Here is a 21,966-nt window from a genome sequence, read left to right on the forward strand (position 1 = left end):
AAACTGCCCCCGCACAGACCCTTTGACTGTCAAATTAACTTACTCCCAGGAGCACAATTGCCAGTGGGCAAGCTGTATGCAATGTCAGACAGTGAGATGCAGGAGTTAAGGGAGTTCATTGACAAGAACCTCAAGCGAGGTTTCATCAGAGAGTCACGAGCGGTGGGGGGCAGCCCAGTGTTCTTTGTGGACAAAAAACACACGGGTAAACCCAGGCTTGTGTGTGATTTCAGGGGCCTAAATGCAGTGTCAGAACCAGTGACGTTCCCTATGCCTAGAATTGATGACATTCTGACACGTGTGAGAAAAGGGAAAATTTTTACCAAGCTGGACCTTAGAGGGGCATATAACTTGATACGTGTGAGAAAGGGGGATGAGTGGAAAACCACCATGTTCACCCCCTTGGGGGCCTTTGAGTACCTCGTTATGCCCTTCGGTCTACAGGCGGGCTCGGCCTGTTTTCAATCGTTCATGAATCACGTCCTGGGGCCATTGCTCTACAAGAACTGCGTAGCGTTCTTAGATGACGTCCTGGTATACTCAGAGAATGAGGAGCAGCATGTGCGAGATGTAAGAGAAGTACTGAGCAAACTGCGAGAAAATCGGCTGTGGGTGAAACTGGAGAAGTGTCAGTTTCATACCAGGGAGGTGGAATTCCTGGGGTACCGGTTGTCTGACAAGGGATTGGCCATGGATCCCAGCAAGGTTCAAGCGGTACTGGAATGGAAAACACCAAAGACCAAGAAGGACGTGCAAAGATTCCTGGGCTTCGGAAACTTCTATAGGAAGTTCATCAAAAACTTTGCCCATTTAACAGCGCCCATCACGGATTGTCTTAGCAGCAAGAAAAAATTTGTTTGGACGGAAGAAGCACAGCGGGCGTTCGAACACTTAAAGCAGGCGTTTGCGTCGGAAGAGCAACTTTTGCACGTAGATCTACAACAACCAATGAGGGTGGAGACTGACGCGTCAGACCGAGCGGTGGGGGCCGTGCTTCTCCAGCCGGGAAAAGATACGTCCGAATGGAGACCGTGTGCGTTCTTCTCGCGGAAGTTGAACAAATCCGAGAGGAACTACACAGTATACGACCGAGAACTGCTCGCCATTCATGAAGCATTCCGGAGATGGCGCCACTTGCTGATTGGGGCGCAGCACAAGGTTCAAGTCCGAACTGACCACAAAAATCTGGAATACTGGAGAACAGCACGAGTGCTGAACCAGAGACAAGTGAGATGGGCCCAGGAGTTCTCCAAATTCCACTTTGAGATTCGTTACGTGCCAGGCTCCGAGAACGTGAGGGCGGACGCTCTCTCCAGGAAACCTGAGTACTTAGAGGGGGAGGGAGCGCCTGAGGCAAGGCATGTAATCCCTGAAGACCGCTGGGTGTGTGGGGCGGCATTGGTGGGGCAGAGGGAACTGATAGAGGGTACTGAGAACGATGAATACGCCCAAGAGAAATTCAGAGAACTCAGGAGGACAGAGGAGAACACAGGGGGGTTTGAAGAAAAGAACGGGGCGTTGTATTACGAAGGGGCACTGTACATACCAGATGGGGAACTGAGGGGCAGAGTACTCAAGCAGTTGCATGACAGCCCCACAGCGGGGCATTTTGGACAGCACAAAACCATGTGGTTGGTTACCAGAGAGTTTTGGTGGCCCAAGGTGAGGGAGGACGTACGGGAATATGTCAGGGGTTGCGACAGGTGCCAGCGAGCGAAAGGGGAGAGGGTGGCGGCAGCGGGGCTATTACAACCCTTACCCACACCAGAAAGGCCATGGGAGGCAGTATCCATAGATTTTATGACGGACCTGCCAAAATCCAAGGGCAAAACAGCTGTCATGGTGGTGGTAGATCTATTAACTAAGATGTGTCATTTTATAGCCTGTTCCCATGCGGTCACAGCGGAGGAAACCGCCAAGTTATTTGTAGAGCATAATTTCAGGTTGCATGGCGCCCCCTTGAGGGTGGTCAGCGACAGAGGGAAACAGTTTACTTCCAGGTTCTGGAAGAAACTTATGAGCTTACTGCACGTGGAACTCAATTTCTCAACTGCCCGGCACCCAGAAACAAATGGGCAAGCGGAAAGGGCAAACGGGATTTTACAACAATACCTGAGGTGTTATGTAAAAGACAGAGAAAATGATTGGGTAGATAAGTTACCTCTGGCAGAATTTGCCTACAACAACGCGGAGAACGTGTCCACAGGGATGAGTCCTTTTCTAGCAAATTATGGGTGTCATCCCCGGACATTTCCAGGAGAAGGAGGGGAGAGGTGGAGCGTGCCAGCGGCGGAACACTTTTTTGAAGAGATGGAAGCGATCCACCGTCAGCTTCAACTTAACTTAGAGAAAGCCAAGGAAGAATATAAGAAACAAGCAGACAGAAATAGGAGGGAAGGTGAAACTATAAGGGTGGGAAACCGGGTGTGGCTATCCACCCAAGGACTACCGTTCAAGGGAGGGAGTAAGAAATTGAGACCCAAAAGATTGGGACCCTTTGAGGTCATACAGCAGGTCAACCCAGTAACATTCAAACTCAGACTGCCCAGTCACATGAAATTGCACCCAGTATTTCACAGGTCATTACTGTCGCCGTACCGAGAGGGACGTGAGTGGGGGGAGCGTGAGAGAGAGGTCACCCAAACGCCCGTGATAGAAGAGAGAGAACGCGACATGAACGTGGCAGGAATCATTGATTCCAGGTGGAAGGGGAATCAGGTGGAATATCTGGTAGAATGGGAGGGGGAAGTTGAGTCGGAAAACACTTGGGTACCAGCAGAGTTAGTCAAGGACGAGGTTTTAATAGAAACATTTCATCAGCGTTTCCCAAAAAAACCGCAACCCGTGGCACGATTTAGAAGGGAACACTTTGGGACCACCGATGAGGAAGGGGAGTTTGAAGGGTTCCCAGAGTCAGGGGTGGGTGAGGAAGCCGACTCCGACGAAGAAGAGGAAGACGAGGAGAGAGACGGTACGCCGTGGTTAGAAGTGTTTGAATCCTCGGACGACGAGGAGAGTTCCTTCCGGGGCTTTCCGCCCTCACCGCCAGTGGGAGAGGAGGCGGGGCGGTGAAGGGGGCCCTGGGGGGGAGGTGGATGTCAGGGAACTGCCATCGGAGGGACAGGTGGTGGAGAGGCTCCAGGAGAATAGGAGAGACTCTACAGCAGAAGAAGGAACCAGTAGGGGGAGAGCAGGAGTTCCAGCGGAAAGGGAATCGGGGGAGAGGCTCTGGGATACTTCTAGTGAGAACAGTGAGGAGGTAACAAGACCCCCTTTAGCAACCCCCACCCCTCGCCGGAAGCTGTCACGCAGAGAGTCCAGGAGGCGCATGTCCGTCAAACAACTTTTATGTTGGAGTAAGTTCCGTAGACGCCCACTGTCGGATTCTACCAGCGATTGACGGAGTCATGCTTTGGGGGCTCCGTTAATGCCTAGGTTTGGGTGACCAGCCAAACCCCAGAGGGATCAAGCTTTTACGCACAAGCAGCTCATTATCCCATCACAATATGCAATAAAGATTTCCCATTCATTTCAAAATGTTATTGTCTTGATTTCTAAGTTTCTCTGTTAATTTAGCCATTTCTGCATATTCCATTAACTTAATTTGCCAGTCTTTTTTTGTGGGGATCTTTTCCTCTTTCCAAGATTGGGCTATCAATATTTGTGCCGCTGTAGCCGCTGTAAAAGATTTATATATATGTATATTGGTATCTGCTTTCCTGTAATTCCTAATAAAAAGGCTTCAGGCTTTTAAACAAAGGTTATTTTAAACATTTTTTTCCAGTTCATTATATATCATTTCCCATTTTTTTTATAACTTTACATTGCCACCACATATGATAAAACATACCTTCTAGCTCTTTACATTTCCAACATTTGTATTCTCTTGATTTATACTTTTTTGCTAATTTAACTGGTGTTAGATACCAACTGTACATCATTTTCATATAATTTTATTTAATTAGTGTACAAGCTGTAAATTCCAAATCATTTTTCCAAAGTTTTTCTCATTCTGACATTTGAATGTTATGTCTAACAAATTTAATAAATAATAACCATCATCTTATACCTTCAGATCAATGACATGGCCATGTGTACCTGAATGGCTCTAAAATATCCCAACAGATCTTTGTTTTAGGCCTAATATTCACTGAGGTGGTAAACCTGTGTCTGGGTTGCATCACTCCAGACTGCAGGTCTCAGCACTCAAAAGCAAAACCCGAATCCTTCCACATAGGAAACTAGAATGTCATGAAGAAATTTCGGCAAAAATTATTGTCCCTGACCTCCAATTTCTTATGTGCAGGCAGGGTCAGCCCAGTCACGAGGTGGAATGAGACAACTGCCTCAAGCAGTAGGCAAAGGGGAAGGGTGAACTGGCATGCCCCCTGGCCCCCCATCTCTCCCTGCTGCGGGCACAGTCACCTGTTCACCCCCCTACCTGTGGAAGGAATGGTTTCTGCTGCCCCTTTCTCCTCTTCTCCCTACGTTGCTTTGAGGAAGGGTGCAGGTGCTGGCAGAGTTTACCGCAGCAGAAAAGGCTATTTTATTCCACCCCTCTAAGTCTAAACAGCCTTCTTTTGCCCACCCCATCCAGAATGGTTGGCTCCGAGGAAAGATCCCATCCTGTGTTACTGAGGCACTGGAGAAACTACGAGTGCTCTTGTTGGCAATGTGGCAGTGGTGGCAAGAAAAGTAATAGGGGGGAGGAAAGTGGGGCACAACACTGGGGGGAAAGGAAGGGAGACAGGATGCCTTCTTCAGTTCAGTTGAGATATATTGATATATATCAGGTAGGGGAGAGCTTGGAAGTGGGAGCTGAAGAAGCATTTCCCTAAATTTCTCAGCTGTAGCATTTCAGATTACAAGTGGGGATACATATGACTGAATTCCATGTATTTTTTTAAAATAAAAAAACCTTCACAAGCTCTCCCCTACCTGATGGCTAATCTTTGGAAAAGAAGCATGTCAACTTGTATTATTTTGATTTACCCTCCCTTGACTGTAATGTTCCAGGGCATGCTATATCATTGAAATGTAATATTAAAAACAGTTTAAAACAGCTTACAATCACAGAAACAAAGTGAGACCTAAAGGAGGGGTTCAACCGAAAGCTCCTACGTAGCATCCTGTCATCCAGGTGAACACCAACTGTTTAAAGAAACCTTTCCTTACCAGAAACAGAAGCTCACCTTTGAGCCACTGAGGTATACATATACTTCCGCGCTTTCTCATCTCTGAAGGCTTCAGAGGACGGATCACTTGACTTCGTAAGAAACCATTATGAAGAGAAATCATAAAAGATAATGCAGGGATTAGTCCTTTAATTGAATAGTTTTCCAAGCTGTGTAATGTCTCAAGCACACAAGCATAAGATTGCTACCCCTTTTCCTACTCCTGCACCTTTAGAGCAGCCTAAAATGTTCAATAGAGCATGAGACTCTTAATGTCATGTCAGGAGCATGGATTTGAGCCCCACGCTGGGCTAAAGATTCCTGCATTGCAGGTACAGTGGTGCCCCGCAAGACGAATGCCTCGCAAAACGAAAAACGCGCAAGACGAAAGGGTTTTGCGGTTTTTGCGTCGCTTCGCTAGACAAATTTCCCTATGGGCTTGCTTCGCAAGACGAAACGTCTTGCAAGTTCTTTTCCTTTTTCTTAAAGCTGCTAAGCCGTTAATAGCCGCTAAGCCGCTAATAGCCGTGCTTCGCAAGACAAAAAAACCGCAAGACGAAGAGACTTGCAGAACGGATTAGTTTCATCTTGCGAGGCACCACTGTAGTTGGACTACAGAGGTGCCAGGTTGCCCCTACGATTGAGGGGGCCCATCGCGTGCCACATGTGAATGACGCCCCACACAGACAACCGCACATCGTCTGGAGGAGCCAGCTGCTGAAGCTGCAACACACCCTCTCAACACTGAGGAGGCCCAGCCCCTTTCTAACAAATAGTGAGGGGGCTGAAGACACCTCGGCCCCCTAGATTTAAGATGCCTGTTGGACTAGTATTAATTTGAAAATATGTTCCAGGTTTATACAAACAACAAAATCAATAGCAGGAAACAAAAATACCTTAATGTCTGGGTCCACATGAAATGCAAATGTATGAGGTGAAAAATTTCCTTTGACTTTAGGTGGAGCAGGTATAACTTTTACTGGACTTGTCCATCCTGAAAAAAATGTTGAATTTCTTGTGCTATGCAGTCTACTACAGTATTAAAGATTACAACTAAGTTAAATAACTCTTATATTGCTATGTTAACTAACTTAAATGATTTTATGATGATTGTGGTGGTTACTGTGGTGGAAACAATGAAGTCTAATTTGCCAAATTAATGTTATACCATGAAATGCTTGCAAACATACTTTCTAATGAGGGATGATATCAACAACTGAATGGTTGCCGCAGTCCACTTCAATGAATTTTGAGTTTGGCTGAGAAAATACCACAGAAAACCCTGAAGGAGCACTATAGGTCAAAAAGAGAGAGTGAAATCAATGGCTAGCAGACACGGTGAGAAAGTGGTCCCAAGATGCTGGGCAACCTAAGAGCCAGGTAACAACGAGGCAGAGTAATTGAAGGAAGGGGCAGAGCAGCTACTGAGAAGCAAGAACCTGAAGGAAGGGCAGACAGAGGAAAAACAAAGGGCTTGACAAAATGAGCACTTAATAATGTGCGTGAGCTGCGGAGATGCATAATGTCAGGAGGGGCTGCATGACAGGAAACCAGGGGGGGGGCACACAAAGGAAGACATGGTGGGCAGAGTTTGGGAAGAGCCGTCAAGGAATAAAAATCCAAGGAAAAGGGGCAGTGGGTGCATGGTTGAAGAAAAATGGGGTTGGGAAGGAAGTTTGTTTGGGATCTAGAGAGCTAGACAGTGCCTTAACTGGGGCAGCCCCATTGAGACTCCCAGCCTGGGTGGGTGGGTATGTACACAAATGTGAGTGGGTGGGTGGGCCAAACTGGGTCTTTGGCCCGGTTAAAATGAAGCCTAGTTTCGTCCCTGGATCTAGAGACAAAAGAGAGAGTGAGCTGCTGTCAGGAAGTAGACAGGAGGCTGGAGGTTGTGACCCAGAGAGCCAATTGCTTACCGGTATATGTTTACCAGGCCCAATAGGGTGCCATTTTCTTTACTGCTGCTCCCCCTTTTAATATAATTTATATAACATTTTAAATTTGATGTTTTACAGTTTTTACTGTGTTTGTTCTTCAAATGCTCCCATGAAGTACATATTGTTCCTTTTTATTTCCTTCCCACAGATATAGGTTACATCCACACCACACATTTAAAGAACTCTTATACCCTCCCTTCAGCTTCCCACAAAGAATCCTGGGAACTGTAGTTTGTTAACAGGTGCTAAGCATTGTTGGAACCTTAAACTAGTTCCCATGATCCTTTGGGGGAAGCAATGACGGAGTCCTTTCAATGTGTGGTGTGGATGTGACCCGAGGCCGGGGTGCGGTGATTATCCAAGGCCACATAGTGAATCCACGGCAGAGGTGGGACTTGAAATTAAATTTAGCCTCTTAGATTAAAAATGAACCACCAGCTCTCTTCTGCTTTAGATTAGTGAGCCTTTGGAACAACACAACGTATACTTTAGCAAACAGTTACATGATCTGAGTTGCTTGGACAGGCAAGCTATATCTCATCTTATATATTCTTATGTTATAGCTAACAAACCACCTATCAATATTTAAATTTATTTGTTTTAAAAACTTAGATTTCTACCTACTTTCTTTATAAAATAAGCCAAGGTAGCTTACAACCACAAAATATCAAACAATATAAAAACAAATCAGGAAATAAAAATTGCAGCAACAGGAGCAGTCTATCACAAAGGAGGGGGAAGTGGGAAATGTGCCTGTATATTGCAGCGACAACTTGTTGTCTCTGTCAGTGGAGGATAGATTATTCAGGATCAGGAGAGGGATGTGTGCATTTGCTCTCAATAGAACAGTGTCCTCAAATGCAGTACTCCACTTTTCCCCTTTGAAGTGCATGACAGCATTTACTCATACTGCATGGAAGACACCAAAAGGGTGCACCCAGAACCCTGTCTGAGCGAGGGTTACGTCCACCCTCTACATTTGATAAGCCCAGTACTGCAGGGAGGAAACAGATTTTGCCCCTGCAAACGCCCTGCCAACTGAACTTAAGTAGAACCATGGTCAGCAGGGAAAAGGTTAAACAACCCATTTCCCTCACCTGTACTCCTTCAGCACTGCAACTTTTTCATTCACTAGGGGGAAAGTTAAATAACATGCATTTTGGCACTTTAAAGGACATCATTTATGTAGCAAAGCTGCACCTTGCGTCCTTTCATCAGACAATATAGTGAATACAATGAGAACCATAAAAGATAACACCATGTACCTCCAAGTTTGGACCTGAGAGAAATATCTGGCACTGCCCTTGAGTTCCACTGCTGGTCCTGCTTTATCTCTTCCAATACCGAGAGTCTTCTGTTTGCAGGCTGGTGTGTCGTATGTGGGAAGGGGGCCGACGGTGGAGGCTGCACATCTTTACCATTCCCCAGGGGTTCCTTATTTTTGCTGTACATGATTTGATTAGCTTCAACTGCGCCTCCTGGGCTCACAAATCCCGAACAAGGGTTAATTATTGGCAGATCATCCCGATGTGGAGCTAAAAGGTAGGATTTATCTTCAGGCCGAATGAATGGATTGGATTTGAGAAAAGCATTACTGCATTTGTTGTGGAAACTAGTAAAAAAGTGTCTGTCTTCAGGTCCTCTCACAAAAGGCATATACATTCTCTTTAAGAGACCTTCATGCTGCTTCTGATGCATCTTGTGAGAACTGAACTGGCTGAACTGCCTTGCAGTGACTCCAGAAGTCATAATTATTTTTTTATTGTTTCCAAGTAGAGATATTAGAGTCTTGATTGTTTTCTAATCCTGTCCAGGAACTCACACGGAAACTAACAGCACACAGACACAACCAAAAACCTTTCCAACTTATGGAAGAAAACACTACTTTAAAACCCGGAAGGGAACAGGGCTGTCAAATGAGAAGAATCTCTTTGTTGCTTAGTGACAGTAGAACATGAGCACACAATGGAAGTTGTAGTGATGCAGGAGAAATGCAGTGATCTTTCTGATCTATGAATGAAACAATCGTTTTCTCTGCTTCACACATAAATTATATGCTTTTTTCTTCCCTACTGCAATGTTTTAAAATGTATTAAAGATTTAGATTGTCAAACATCAAAGTTCAAAATAATCACCTTATATATTGTTATAGATTTAGGGTAAGCCCTAGAAATTAATAAATGCTAGGGTTTGGGTTGTTTGTGATATGATGGGAGAACACAAGCTACAAAGGAATTCCTGAGCTACAGTGATCAAGGAATAATTGAGGGACAAGAACAATACAAGGGAACTCCTTCCACCAGGTGTGAACAGAGACTGGGGATTTGGGAGATTGCCAGGGTAACTGCTCTGATGGAGGACAAGGGGTTTCTGGGAAGAAGGGGAAAGAGGAGCAATGATTCATCTTTGGGGGAGGCCGGCTGCAGGCAGCCTGCGCTGCTACCTCTTGAAATGACTATGCCATAAGATCTGGACTCCCTCCATGCAGACTGAATAAACCCTATTTCTTAAAGCCAGACAGTCTCCGCCGTGTCTTCTGTTCTCCAAAGGGACACAGACCCCATGGGCTCTCGCCACCACTTGGCAGAGAGAGGGGCAGGCTTGTAACAAGAGGGACTTTTGTAACAATATTATAGTTTGGCCTTCCTCATCTTCCTGAGTGGTAATGTTTGGGGGTCACCTTTTATAAGGTCAGCAAAGAAAGTGTACTAGAGCCTTCTGGTGCTTTGGGAATGTTTATCTCTTTTCAAAAGATTACTGTGAAGATAAATGAAAAATGAATTGCAAAGCTTTCCCTCTTTCTAACCCACCACCACATTTAGTATGCTAATACTAGACTCATAGACTCCTTTTTTCAAGTGCCTATCCTTACGTAGTAAAAAAAAATGGTCAAACACACACACACGGGTGCTTGGGAAGCCCAGGATTTGCAGAAGTACAAAATAAAAACTTTAGAAAAAATCCTAACAGAACCCCTTCAAAATAGCCCAATGAGACTTTGGTTCAGTGTGCATGGACTGCTGAATGTGTGTGGGGTAGACAGAAAACTAGGAAGAGAGTCTCCTGAACAGAAGTACTCTACACAACATTTTATTGTAGGTCCATCTTGTAGATGCGAGTGCCAATGCTTACATTGCCAAAGCAACAATATCCTCATAAAGAGGAAGGTACCAGCGGATGTGGAGGGAATGCCAAGGTTTGCAGAAGTCCAAAGAAGCTTTAGAGGACAATATTCTAAAGGAAGAACCCCCTTCCATCCCCCCCAAAAGAGCCCAGGCATAACTGAGCGCACTCCACAGGATGTTGTGACTGACTCTTGGGGTATGAAATGGAAAAAGGTGGGTAAAGGATTACAGTACAGTAGAGGACAGGGCAGACCTGACTAGAAGAGTAAACAAGAACATTCCACAGTACTACAGTGTACTGTTGCTGGATCCACCTGTTCCTCTCCAATTCCACTTTCCTACACAATCTTATAAAATGATTTTTTTTAATTAAAAAAAAGCTGATCAAATTCCTTTATACTGCTCCCAAATCTACTGTGAAACACATCTTTTACCTGATAAGTTTGATCAGATTTAATAAAAAAGCTAAAAGATTATTATTACTTGCACCGTCCCTCAAAAAAACCCAAGTGTGCTTAAAAAAATATATTGTACACTGGTACCTCGGGTTACAGACGCTTCAGGTTACAGACGCTTCAGGTTACAGATGCTTCAGGTTACATACTCCACTAACCCATAAATAATACCTCAGGTTAAGAACTTTGCTTCAGGGTGAGAACAGAAGTCGTGCTCCAGCAGCGCGGCAGCAGCGGGAGGCCCCATTAGCTAAAGTGGTGCTTCGGGTTAAGAACAGTTTCAGGTTAAGAAGAGACCTCCGGAATGAATTAAGTGCTTAACCTGAGGTACCACTGTATACTCTTTTTAATAATATAAAAAGAGATCTAATGGATCAGGCCAAAGGCCCACCTAGTTCAGCATCCTATTTTCAGTGGCCAACCAGATGTCTATGGAAGCCTGCAAGCAGGACCTTCTCTTTTAAAAAAGATAAAAAATTTTATTTAATTAACATATAGACAAAGCAATTTAAAAAGAATATAATATGACAGCAGATGACTGGTACATCTGTTTATAACATCCAGGCGATTAACATTTGACTGATAAGTTGTTTTTATGGCATTGTTCAGTATCTAAACCAATATTCCATTTCCGATTCTGGATCGCAGAACTGTTAGGTGGTGAGTGAATGCAGCGACTATTAGAGCAGTATCTGGGCATGGGGAACTTTTGTTGTCCCCTACCTACCCCACTGTGGGGCTGCAACTCATCCCTGGTCATTGGCCACACAGGCTGAGGCGGACGGCTGACGCAGCTCAGCATCATCCAAAGGGTCCAAAGTCCCCTGCTCCTGCTTCCCCACACCTCCATTTGCCTGTGCTTTCTAGGCATTGGTCTGAGAGGTTTACTGCTCACTGCATCATTTTCCCTGGGAAAACATGCTGTTTACTGCTGAATCGGAGCAAACATCATCTGCAGGAAACCCGATTGATGTTTGCTGTGTTTCAACAGTAAACAGTGGGTTTTCTGGGGGAAAGCAGCGGCACAAGTGGTGGAGAACACAGGACCAGTGGAAGTGTGGTGAGCCCTGTTGCCCCTGGCATATCTGGATGAAAGAGAAAGTCTTGAAGGACAGAGGACTTAACTTTCAGGCAGGCTTTTAAGCTCAGGCACTTAGCAAAATAAGGTTACATGGATGATTGTTTAAAAGCTAATGAATTCCTACAAATTTATTTTTGCTTGAAAAAAATGACAAAGTGCTTATTATCCCGCTTTCAAACCCCTGTAGAATCTCACCTCGCACTTTTCTTTCCAAGAAGGCTTCTTACACACTCTGCTTGCAGCTGCTACTCTACCAAACTGCTGGTTCTGCCACAGGGTCATTTGCTCAAACCACTGGCTCGGCCGTTGCTCTATTGTCTCAAGCTGCTTAAGGAGTGTTGCTATTCCTCCCTCCATCTTGATTTGGGCACACTTTGCTCACAGGCCCTCCTGCAGAAAGCACGGACCCCAATTCTAGCCCCCATGTTGCACGCCACTCCAAATCTCTGAGCAGTGCGAGGTTCCAGGCACTCGTCCAGGGTTTGTGTTTCCTTTTGTACAGCAGACACGGTGGTGTCTTTATGACATAAGGCTTATTTATGCATATACAGTCATATCTCGGGTTACAGACGATTCAGGTTGTGCGTTTCCGGGTTGTGCACCACGCCAAACCCAGAAGTACCGGAACAGGTTACTTTCGGGTTTTGGCACTCGTGCACGAGCAGAAGTGCTAAATTAAGCTTTGCGGGTGCACAGAAGCACTGAATCACAACCTGCGCGTGCACAGATGTGGCATGGCAGGTTGCGAACGTGCCTCCCGCACGGATCACGTTCGCAACCCAAGTGTCCACTGTATACAACCTGAGTCTATGAAGGAGGGGCTGACAGAATTAACACCCCAAAAGAGTCTGGCTTCCCCCATAGCTGCAGCCGTCGTGGCTCCCTCACTTCTTGCTCTACGGTTTCCCAGCCTGCTGTTTCCCACTTCTAGCTTCTAGTTCACATCTCTCTCCTCTGCCCTTTCGTCTTCTTTTTGTCCTTTGTAACTAACAGTTGAGGGAGGGTATCTGCAAAGAGCCCCTTCCTTTCTTCCCTTAACGCCCCCCCCAAAAAATCTCCTCCTCCTCCTCCTCCTCCACTCAGTTGATATGCTGCCCTTCATGGAAGACGGCAGGGCCTTTGCCGAGGGCGCCGCCGCCTGAGGCCAGAGCGGACCTTCCGAGGCGCCTCCGCCGCCTCCCCCCCCCCCCTCTGAGGGCCGCGTGAAAAGGCCAAGCCGACCAATCCAAGGCGAGCGCGTGCGCGCGCTTAAAGTCTTGGCGCGTGAAAAAGAACGGCGCTAAGAAGGGCGAGGCGAAAAGCCCGCCAATGCTCTGCGGCTGCGCAGAACCCCAAGGCGCGCGGCGGTGGTTCTTCTCGGGCGGCGGCGGCGGCGGCGCCTCCCGCGGCCATTGTGACGAGGGGAGTCGAAGGCCGGCGGTTAACGACCTCGCTGCGCTCCCGCCCTGGCCGGGGAAAGAGCGCGAGCGGCAGCAGGAGGCGCCTTTTCCGGCGGGGGAAATGCGGCGCCTGCGGCGGAGGAGGCTCGCGCCGCCGCCTCGCACCTTCCTCTGCGCGCCGCTGCTGGTCGTGGCGCTCTCGGTGCTGCAGGGCCTCGCCTCAGGTGAGGGGCGGCGGGGGAGGCCGTGGAGCTCGGGAGGCGCTTCCGTCTGGCCCAGAGGGGCTGCGGGCGAGGCCAGCCCCCTATTGACGCGCGATCCTTGCCTATCAGGGTCTCCTCAAAAGGTGCAGAAAGTGCGCACCCCGATCCTGAGAGTGCCAACCTTTCTTTTGTTTTTGAATTAAGGTTTCTGGCATTTATAACTATAGGAGGCGAGCGCGCAGACATTTACTCGCGTTTGTTTAGTAACTGCTCCCATATGTATTTCCCCAACTTCCAAAATTACTCCCGCAGTTGTTCATGATGGTAAGGAGGATGCCATGAGAGAGAAAACGGGGACTTGGGGATTCTGAACAGTGAAATGGTGGAAGTGTGGGTGCAAACTATTTCAAAAGAGAGGAGGATCTCTCAAGAAGTCAAGGCTTAAAAAAGAGCAATGTATTATTGATTTATTAAATTAATATACCACCCTTCATCTGAAAATCTCAGAGCAGTATATAATTGAAAGTGGTGGGCCAGATAACAAAGAATGGGTACAATAAGCCTACCAAGACCTGATTCTTTTTAGAAATGCTAAGAAAGCACTATACTGTATTTGGAGCGATAACAAGGAAGGTGATTTATTAAATTTTTATACCACCCTATACCCACAAGTCTCAGAAACCCAAGAGCAAACCTTGGCTTTACATTGTGGTTTGGAGAGAAACAAACCACAAACACTGATTTGGATATCCGGCTGTGTTGCTCTTGGGTGGGCAAATAGAGGAATGCTAGAGCTTGTGTTTAAACATATCACACCTTGATGTAGCATTATGTAAATGAAGACCGTGTGTGTCTTAGCTAATCATAAGCTAAAGTATGACTTGAAAAACTTGGTATCTGAAGAAGTGTGCATGCACACGGAAGCTCACACCAACAATAAACTTAGTTGGTCTCTAAGGTGCTACTGGAAGCAATTTTTTTTATTTTGTTTCAACTATGGCAGACCAATACGACTACCTACCTGTAACTTGAAAAACTTATACTGCATTAATGGGCAGATTGTGGCCAAATCATAATAGTTGCCCTCCATTTATGCTACTCGGCTTGCTTCTGGAGTACTGCGTCTAGTTTTGGATGCCACATTTTAAGGACATTTACCCAACTGGAGCTGGTCCAGAGAAGGGTGATCAGGATGGGGGTGGGGGGCTGGAAACCAAGTCCTATGAGAAACAGCTGACATGTATAGCATGGACAAGAGAAATTTAAGGAGGAACATGATAGCAGTCCTCAAATCTCTCAAGAGCTGTTACAACAGAAGATTGAAAATATTTGTTTTCTGTTGCTTCAAAGGACAGGAATATAATGTTGTTATTGTTTAGTCATGTCCGACTCTTTGTCACCCCCCGGACCAGAGCACGCCAGGCACTCCTGTCTTCCACTGCCTCCCGCAGTTTAGTCAAACTCATGCTGGCAGCTTCAAGAACACTGTCCAACCATCTCATCCTCTGTCGTCCCCTTCTCCTTGTGCCCTCCATCTTTCCCAACATCAGGGTCTTTTCCAGGGAGTCTTCTCTTCTCATGAGGCAGGCAAAGTACTGGAGCCTCAGCTTCAGGATATGTCCTTCCAGTGAGCACTCAGGGCTGATTTCCTTCAGAATGGATAGGTTTGATCTTCTTGCAGTCCATGGTACTCTCAAGAGTCTCCTCCAGCACCATAGTTCAAAAGCATCAATTCTTCAGCGATCAGCCTTTATGGTCCAGCTCTCACTTCCATACATCACTACTGGGAAAACCATAGCTTTAACTATATGGACCTTTGTTGGCAAGGTGATGTCTCTGCTTTTTAAGATGCTGTCTGGGTTTGTCATTGCTTTTCTCCCAAGAAGCAGGCGTCTTTTAATTTCGTGACTGCTGTCACCATCTGCAGTGATCATGGAGCCCAAGAAAGTAAAATCTCTCACTGCCTCCATTTCTTCCCCTTCTATTTGCCAGGAGGTGATGGGCCTAGTGGCTATCATCTTCGTTTTTTTGATATTGAGCTTCAGACCATATTTTGCATTCTCCTCTTTCACCCTCATTAAAAGGTTCTTAGATTCCTCCTCACTTTCTGTCAACAAGGTTGTGTCATCTGAGGTTGTTGATATTTCTTCCGGCAATCTTAATTCCGGCTTGGGATCCATCCAGCTCAGCATTTTGCATGATGAATTCTGCATATAAGTTAAAAAAGCAGGGAGACAATATACAGCCTTGTCGTACTCCTTTCCCAATTTTGAACCAATCCGTTGTTCCATATCCAGTTCTAACTGTGGCTTCTTGTCCCACATAGAGATTTCTCAGGAGACAGAGGAGGTGATCAGGCACTCCCATTTCTTTAAGAACTTGCCATAGTTTGCTGTGGTCGACACAGTCAAAGGCTTTTGCATAGGAATAGAATAGAATAGGTGGAAATTGCAGGGAAGTAGATTTTGGCTAAAGATTAGAAGGAACTTAAAGGTAAGAGCTGCTTGACAGTGAAACTGCTGCATGAGGTGGTTACCTCTCCTGAAAGTTTTAAAATATTTGAACAGAGATTCAACAGGCATCTGTCAGGCTTCGGCAACCCAGTCATATGGACAAGTAAAATAATAATAATAGTAATAATAATAATACAATCTTGGATTGCATATCCTGCACTGATAGCGGGTTGGACTAGTAGGTGACTCCCAACTCATTAATTCTGTGATTTCCTTGCCTGGTTTATGGTTATCAGGACAAGTAGACTGCTGCCTTTTTGTAAATAGTTGCCTAAGAGCTCATCCCCCCACATACCGTATTTTTCTGTGTATAAGATGACCCCTTTTTTTTTAACCCGAAATTAAGTTGTTTAGCTTTGGGGGTGGGGGGTGGGGGAGGTCACTTCTGCCAATCGTTCACCTGCCTGCCTGCCACTGCTGATCGCTTGCCACTCTCAATTGCACAACTCGCTGCAGCAACCAATTGCCTGCTTGCCGCCACCAACAGCCCACTTGCCGCAGCTGCCAATCGCCTGCCCAATTGCCACAACCAATTGCCAGCAGGCCTGGCCGCAGCCGCCAATTGCTGCTGCCAATCTCCTGCTTGATGCTGCCGTTAATCGCACATCCCTCCCTCTGCATTCGCTATTTGTGTATAAGACGACACCCAATTTTTGCCTAATTTTTTTAAGCAAAAAGCATCATCTTACACACGGGAAAAAACGGTATTTCTGTCAGTGGCTGATTAACCTGTGGCCTTCCAGGTGCTGTTGGGCTATAGTATAGCTCCCTTTGCCCTGCCCATTGGCCATGCTAGCTGAGGCTAGTGGGTATTGGGAGCCCAACAACATCTGGAGGACTGCCAGTTAATTCCTCTTGCCCTACATGTAGGGCAAATTTTCCTGCCTACAAACACTGGTCATGCCTGTGCTGCTGCACCCATAGAGCTCACAACCCAGAAACTCCTACATGTTACGTGGGGTAAAACTTTATTCTAGTAAATAAAACTGTACCAGGTCCTGAGTCAAACATCCTTATGTGCCGGCAATGGGTTTCAGCTATGTCCGCAAGGTTCTTCCTGCTGAATAGACGGACAAGGGACATAGTGGGTGTATTATTTTTTTTAAAAATTTTACATTTATATCATCCAAAGACTTCAAAGAGACTCTCAATTGGCCTGAACTGGAAGTCCCAAACCAGTGCCTGCAGGTGCCATGGCGGAAGCCTTTCAGGGCAACTGGGGGACATCTATAATCACTCAGCTGTTGTTGCCCACCAGCCATATGGAGCTTCTGGCAGGCACTTCCTCTTCCCCACAAAGGTCCTATTTTCCACTGGGGGGCATTATAGGGATAGCCTTACTTGCTCAGCATTGTTGCCCACTAGCCATGTGAAGCTTTTGGCAGGTAGTTCCTTTACTCTTTTGATGGACTTTTCTGAACGGGATGTTGTTCTCTCTTGGGCAGAGCAAAAAAGAGAAGTATGTGTGTGTATTGTCTGTGTATGTACTGTTCACATATGTACAAGAAAGCATGGTGTGGCCACTAGGTATATTTTCCCTTCCTATTATTAGATAACAGCATCATTGTGTGTGGAAAACATCAATAAGGAGTGATCTCGACAATCAGAACCAGCAGGACATAGCTGACTTATGTTAGCAGTGGGCTGTTGCACTCTTTCTAATGTTGGGACTAGTGTCATGACACTTACTTAAAATGTAAAATGTGCCCGTTTGTTCCCATAGTTTGGAAATCCCTGCATAATCAAATAATGTAATTGTAAATGGGAAGCTTGACTGGTAGGCCTTCATTACATACCAGTATATCTAGAAGCCATGTGAAAATGTTTCTCTATAACCAGGCCTTTGGCTGAATAACATCCTACAACCATGGGAAGTGGGTTATTGATTTGCTTTTGTTTTATTGTGTATTTCTCATTTTGTTTTTTAATTTATGAACCATCTGTGATCTTCAATTGAAGAGTTGTACAGAAATTTAAGTAAATTTATAAATATCCTGACTGACACCTTCATGAACAACATATACATTCAATATATCTTTATGTCAGGTATAACAATTCCCTGCCACGTTAACTCTGCTTTTCTTCTAAGTAATTGAGCTTACAGAAACTTTTTGCAGATGTTACAAAGTAACTGGGAAACATTGAGCTATAGCTGCTTCCCTTCCCAAACTACCCAAATCAAATCAGTCAGTCCTTGTTTTCCTCTACCTCAGTGTTTTTCAACCTTTTTTGGGCAAAGGCACACTTGTTTCATGAAAAAAATCACGAGGCACACCACCATTAGAAAATGTTAAAAAAATTAACTCTGTGCCTATATTGACTATATATAAAGTAATTCTCTTGAATAGGAATCAAATAAACACAAAGAAAGTATTTTATAATTACTTTATTATGAAATAGTAAGTAAACAGAAATATTAAAAATTATAAAATACTTTTTTTTTAAATCTTTTGCATTTTTCAATTTTTCCCACGGCACACCAGGCAACATCTCGTGGCACACTAGTGTGCCGCGGAACAGTGGTTGAAAAACACTGCTCTACCTTATATTGCTATATACACTCAAATAAAGAAAAACTTATAAGAAATACTTTCTTACACACGGTCACCTGGATTGTTTTAAGTTTAGTTTAAAATCATGCATCAGGTTTGAAATCCCTCTGACAATTAGGAACTGTTAGGAAGAACTTCCTGACAGTAAGAGCTGTTCAACAGTGGAATTAGCTGCCAAGGAGTGTGGTGGAGTCTCCTTCTTTGGAGGTCTTTAAGCAGAGGCTTGACAACCATATGTCAGGAGTGCTCTGATGGTGTTTCCTGCTTGGCAGGAGGTTGGACTCGATGGCCCTTGTGGTCTCTTCCAACTCTATGATTCTATAATTACTGCCTTATATCATGTGCTATACTGTACTGTGGCTCAGTTCACACATACACTAAGCCAAACCATGACTTCCCACAGACGTACAGGTTCCCAGAGAACAGATTGCAGCCAGTGTGTTCCACTAGTCATGCTGTATTGCTGTCAGGTAAGTCATGGTTTGTCTTACCTGTCACCTGAACCCAGGCTTATCATTTATCTCCTCCAGAGAAGCCGCTAGTTGTAAACCATGGTTTATCTTAGCATTACATGTGAGCCAGGTCAGTAAGTAGTACAGTGGTGTCTCGCAAGACGAAAAGAATCCGTTCCGCGAGTCTCTTCGTCTTGCGGTTTTTTCGTCTTGCGAAGCAAGCCCATTAGCGGATTAGTGCTCTTAGCGGATCAGCGGATCAGCTGTTAAGCGGCTTAGCGGATCAGCTGTTAAGCGGCTTAGCGGATCAGCTGTTAAGCGGCTTAGCGGCTTGGGGAAAGGGGGGGGGAGGAAAAAAACCCCGCAGGAACTCGCAATACATTTTTGTCTTGCGAAGCAAGCCCATAGGAAATTTGTTTTGCGAAGCACCTCCAAAACGGAAAACCCTTTCGTCTAGCGGGTTTTCCGTCTTGCGAGGCATTCGTCTTGCGGGGCACCACTGTGTACTGTAGACCGTGAATAAATATAACAAGCATATTGGTATTTCTAGAGAGAAAGTGTAAGATCTATTCAAAATGTCTGTATATTCAAAGTGGTTTCAAAAACACATTACAACACTTTTCTAATATATTTTTCCTTGAGTATTGTCATAAGAACTTTCTAATCATATTTCTTTTCTCAAGGAAAATGTTCTAAATTTTAAAGAACTGGTTTTGTTTTGGTTTTCAGTCTTTTATACTGTTTCTGAACTTAGATTTAATGATTTTTTTGTAGAATTTTAAAAAATAACATAATGTTTAAAAATAAACATATATGCATAATGTTGGTGTATTACCGAGCTTTTTTATCAGTACATTTATAAATAAATAGACGGTGTGTACTGAAAACATGCTCAAAGAAGTTTGATGTATACTCTATATATCAGTTTTTTTATTTATACTACTAGTATTTTGTATTAGCAGTTAAAGTGCTCCATCTTGTGGCTCTAGCTACTGCATGTTTTTTCTGTTCAGAAAATCTGAAACTAAAAACTTAGAAATATTGAACAGATGGGATGAAAGTAGCTTGAATAATAGATCAAGCTCAGGATGCTGGGAAAGCACAGGCATGTTGCTCAAAATAAAAACCCCCAAACCACTTTTCATATTTGGACTGATGTTATTTGTTGTTTATATAATATAATTATATGATGTTATTTGTTGTTTATATTTGTTATTATAAGTGCAAGTAGATAAATAGGTACCACTCCGGCGGGAAGGTAAACGGCGTTTCCGTGCACTGCTCTGGTTCTCCAGAAGTGGCTTAGTCATGCTGGCCACATGACCCGGAAGCTGTACGCCGGCTCCCCCGGCCAATAAAGCGAGATGAGCGCCGCAACCCCAGAGTCGGCCATGACTGGACCTAATGTTCAGGGGTCCCTTTACCTTTACCTGTTCGTTGTTTAACAAACACTAAATTTTATATTTAATGGATCCAGAAGTTTTTAGGACAAATTAAGTTAATTTTATGGACGCGGGTGGCGCTGTGGGTTAAACCACTGAGTCTAGGACTTGCTGATCAGAAGGTCGGTGGTTTGAATCCCCACGACGGGGTGAGCTCCCATTGCTCGGTCCCAGCTCCTGCCAGCCTAGCAGTTCGAAAGCACGTCAAAGTGCAAGTAGATAAATAGGTACCGCTCCGGCGGGAAGGTAAACAGCGTTTCCGTGCACTGCTCTGGTTCACTTAGTTATGCTGGAAGCTGTACGCCAGCTCCCTCGGCCAATAAAGCGAGATGAGTGCCGCAACCCCAGGGTCAGGCATGATTGGACCTAATGGTCAGTGGTCCCTTTACCTTAAGTTAATTTTATCAGATGGGATCACATTGCCTCTGGTAGCAATTAGATTAAAACTTCCAAGATGTAAGAACTTGTTGAAGTTTTGTGGGCCTAGGCTTAGAAGAAATCACTACTGAAATGATAGAGTTCTAAAAGTGTTTTGATGTTTTGCTTGTTTAGCCCCCTGCCCTTTATGGTGCAGTCCCTATAAACACATCTACTCATAAATCCTATTAAGCTCAGTTGGCTTATTCCCATGTAACTAGTTGCTTGTTAAATATTTATATCACCGCTATAATTCTCTCCTGTAAATAACACCCAAGGAAATATACAAATAATTATATTAATTAGATTTAAAATTTCTATTCCAGAAACATTAATACAAGGGTCTTATTTATTAATCCATTTATTAAAGTTTGCTGTCTCAATAATACGGATTTGTGATTCAGTAAGTGCTGTGAAATCTTCAATGTGTTGAATATTCAGTACCAAAGATCTATTTTAATATAAACATAGCAGAGTTTTAGAAAAAAGAAATAAAGCGGTATCTTTCACATTAATATATTAACTAGTAGATAAACCATGACAAACCAATGATTAGTCTGGGCTTAACACATAGTTAAGCACACAAGCCTATTGTGCCAAAGGCCATATGGGATTTCCTGTTAATTTCAGAGTTTATCCATAATTGCAAACCTTTTCTTTAGCTAGATCAGATCTCTTCATGTTTGACGCTTGTAAAATCAGGAGCTTTGGTAGTTTTGCTGAGAGCATCTTGCACTTTGCAATAGGAAATTTATTTACTGAATATAGAATATGTTTAAAGTACAGTTGCACCTTGCTTTTCAAATGGAATCTGTTTGGGAAATCCGTTCAACTTCTGAAAATGTTCAAAAACCAAGGTGCAGCTTCTGATTGGCTGCAGGAGTTTCCTGCACTCAAGCGGAAGCTGTGTTCGATGTTCGGGTTCCAAAGAACATTCACAAACTGGAACACTCACTTCCGGGTTTGCGGTGTTTGGGAGCCAAAACATTTGAGTCGCAAGGTGTTCAACAACCAAGGTACAACTGTACTTTTTAAAAGAAGATCCATCCGCTTTCCAAATGCAGATAAAGAAAGGAATAAAAGGGAGGTTACCATAGAATGATCATTATTATGTGTTTGCCATCTGCAGCAGCTCTTCTAGTAAATCTCTCAGACTTTTAAAAATTGTTCTTGTATGCTGCCCTTCCAAGGAGCTCAAAGGGCTTTTCAAGGGAATCATTACATTGCATTCTGTAT

At 44.6% G+C, this 21,966-nt stretch overlaps 2 protein-coding genes and 1 long non-coding RNA gene across 7 annotated transcripts in view; 1 reads left to right on the forward strand and 2 right to left on the reverse strand.

Moving 5' to 3' along the window:
• SPMIP7 (sperm microtubule inner protein 7) overlaps positions 1–13,368 on the reverse strand; it is a 37,640-nt gene extending 24,272 nt beyond the window's left edge. The window contains exons 1-4 of one of the 4 annotated variants that reach the window (XM_083709668.1): positions 11,975–13,368; positions 8,377–11,892; positions 6,071–6,168; positions 5,193–5,266 (exon numbers count right to left, since the gene is read on the reverse strand). In XM_083709668.1, coding sequence (XP_083565794.1) covers positions 5,193–5,266; positions 6,071–6,168; positions 8,377–8,860 — 656 coding nt within the window. In that variant the 5' untranslated portion in view covers positions 8,861–11,892; positions 11,975–13,368. Of the gene's footprint in view, positions 1–5,192; positions 5,267–6,070; positions 6,169–8,376; positions 11,907–11,974 lie in introns of those variants that run through there. The other 3 variants (XM_083709666.1, XM_083709667.1, XM_083709665.1) reach the window with 3 other exon arrangements.
• Positions 13,067–21,966, forward strand: part of ZPBP (zona pellucida binding protein) — a 34,925-nt gene continuing 26,025 nt past the window's right edge. The window contains exon 1 of one of the 2 annotated variants that reach the window (XM_083709685.1): positions 13,067–13,375. In XM_083709685.1, the coding sequence (XP_083565811.1) occupies positions 13,081–13,375 (295 nt within the window). In that variant the 5' untranslated portion in view covers positions 13,067–13,080. The remainder of the gene's footprint in view (positions 13,376–21,966) is intronic. The other variant, XM_083709686.1, reaches the window with a different exon arrangement.
• On the reverse strand, positions 16,229–18,528 carry LOC310830347. The gene is made up of 2 exons (XR_014557609.1): positions 18,410–18,528; positions 16,229–18,075 (listed from the first exon to the last, which is right to left on the reverse strand). It is a non-coding gene; the product is annotated as an uncharacterized lncRNA (long non-coding RNA).

The sequence above is a fragment of the Podarcis gaigeae genome (assembly GCF_964106915.1).
Source record: "Podarcis gaigeae genome assembly, chromosome: 13".
Taxonomy (NCBI): domain Eukaryota; kingdom Metazoa; phylum Chordata; class Lepidosauria; order Squamata; family Lacertidae; genus Podarcis; species Podarcis gaigeae.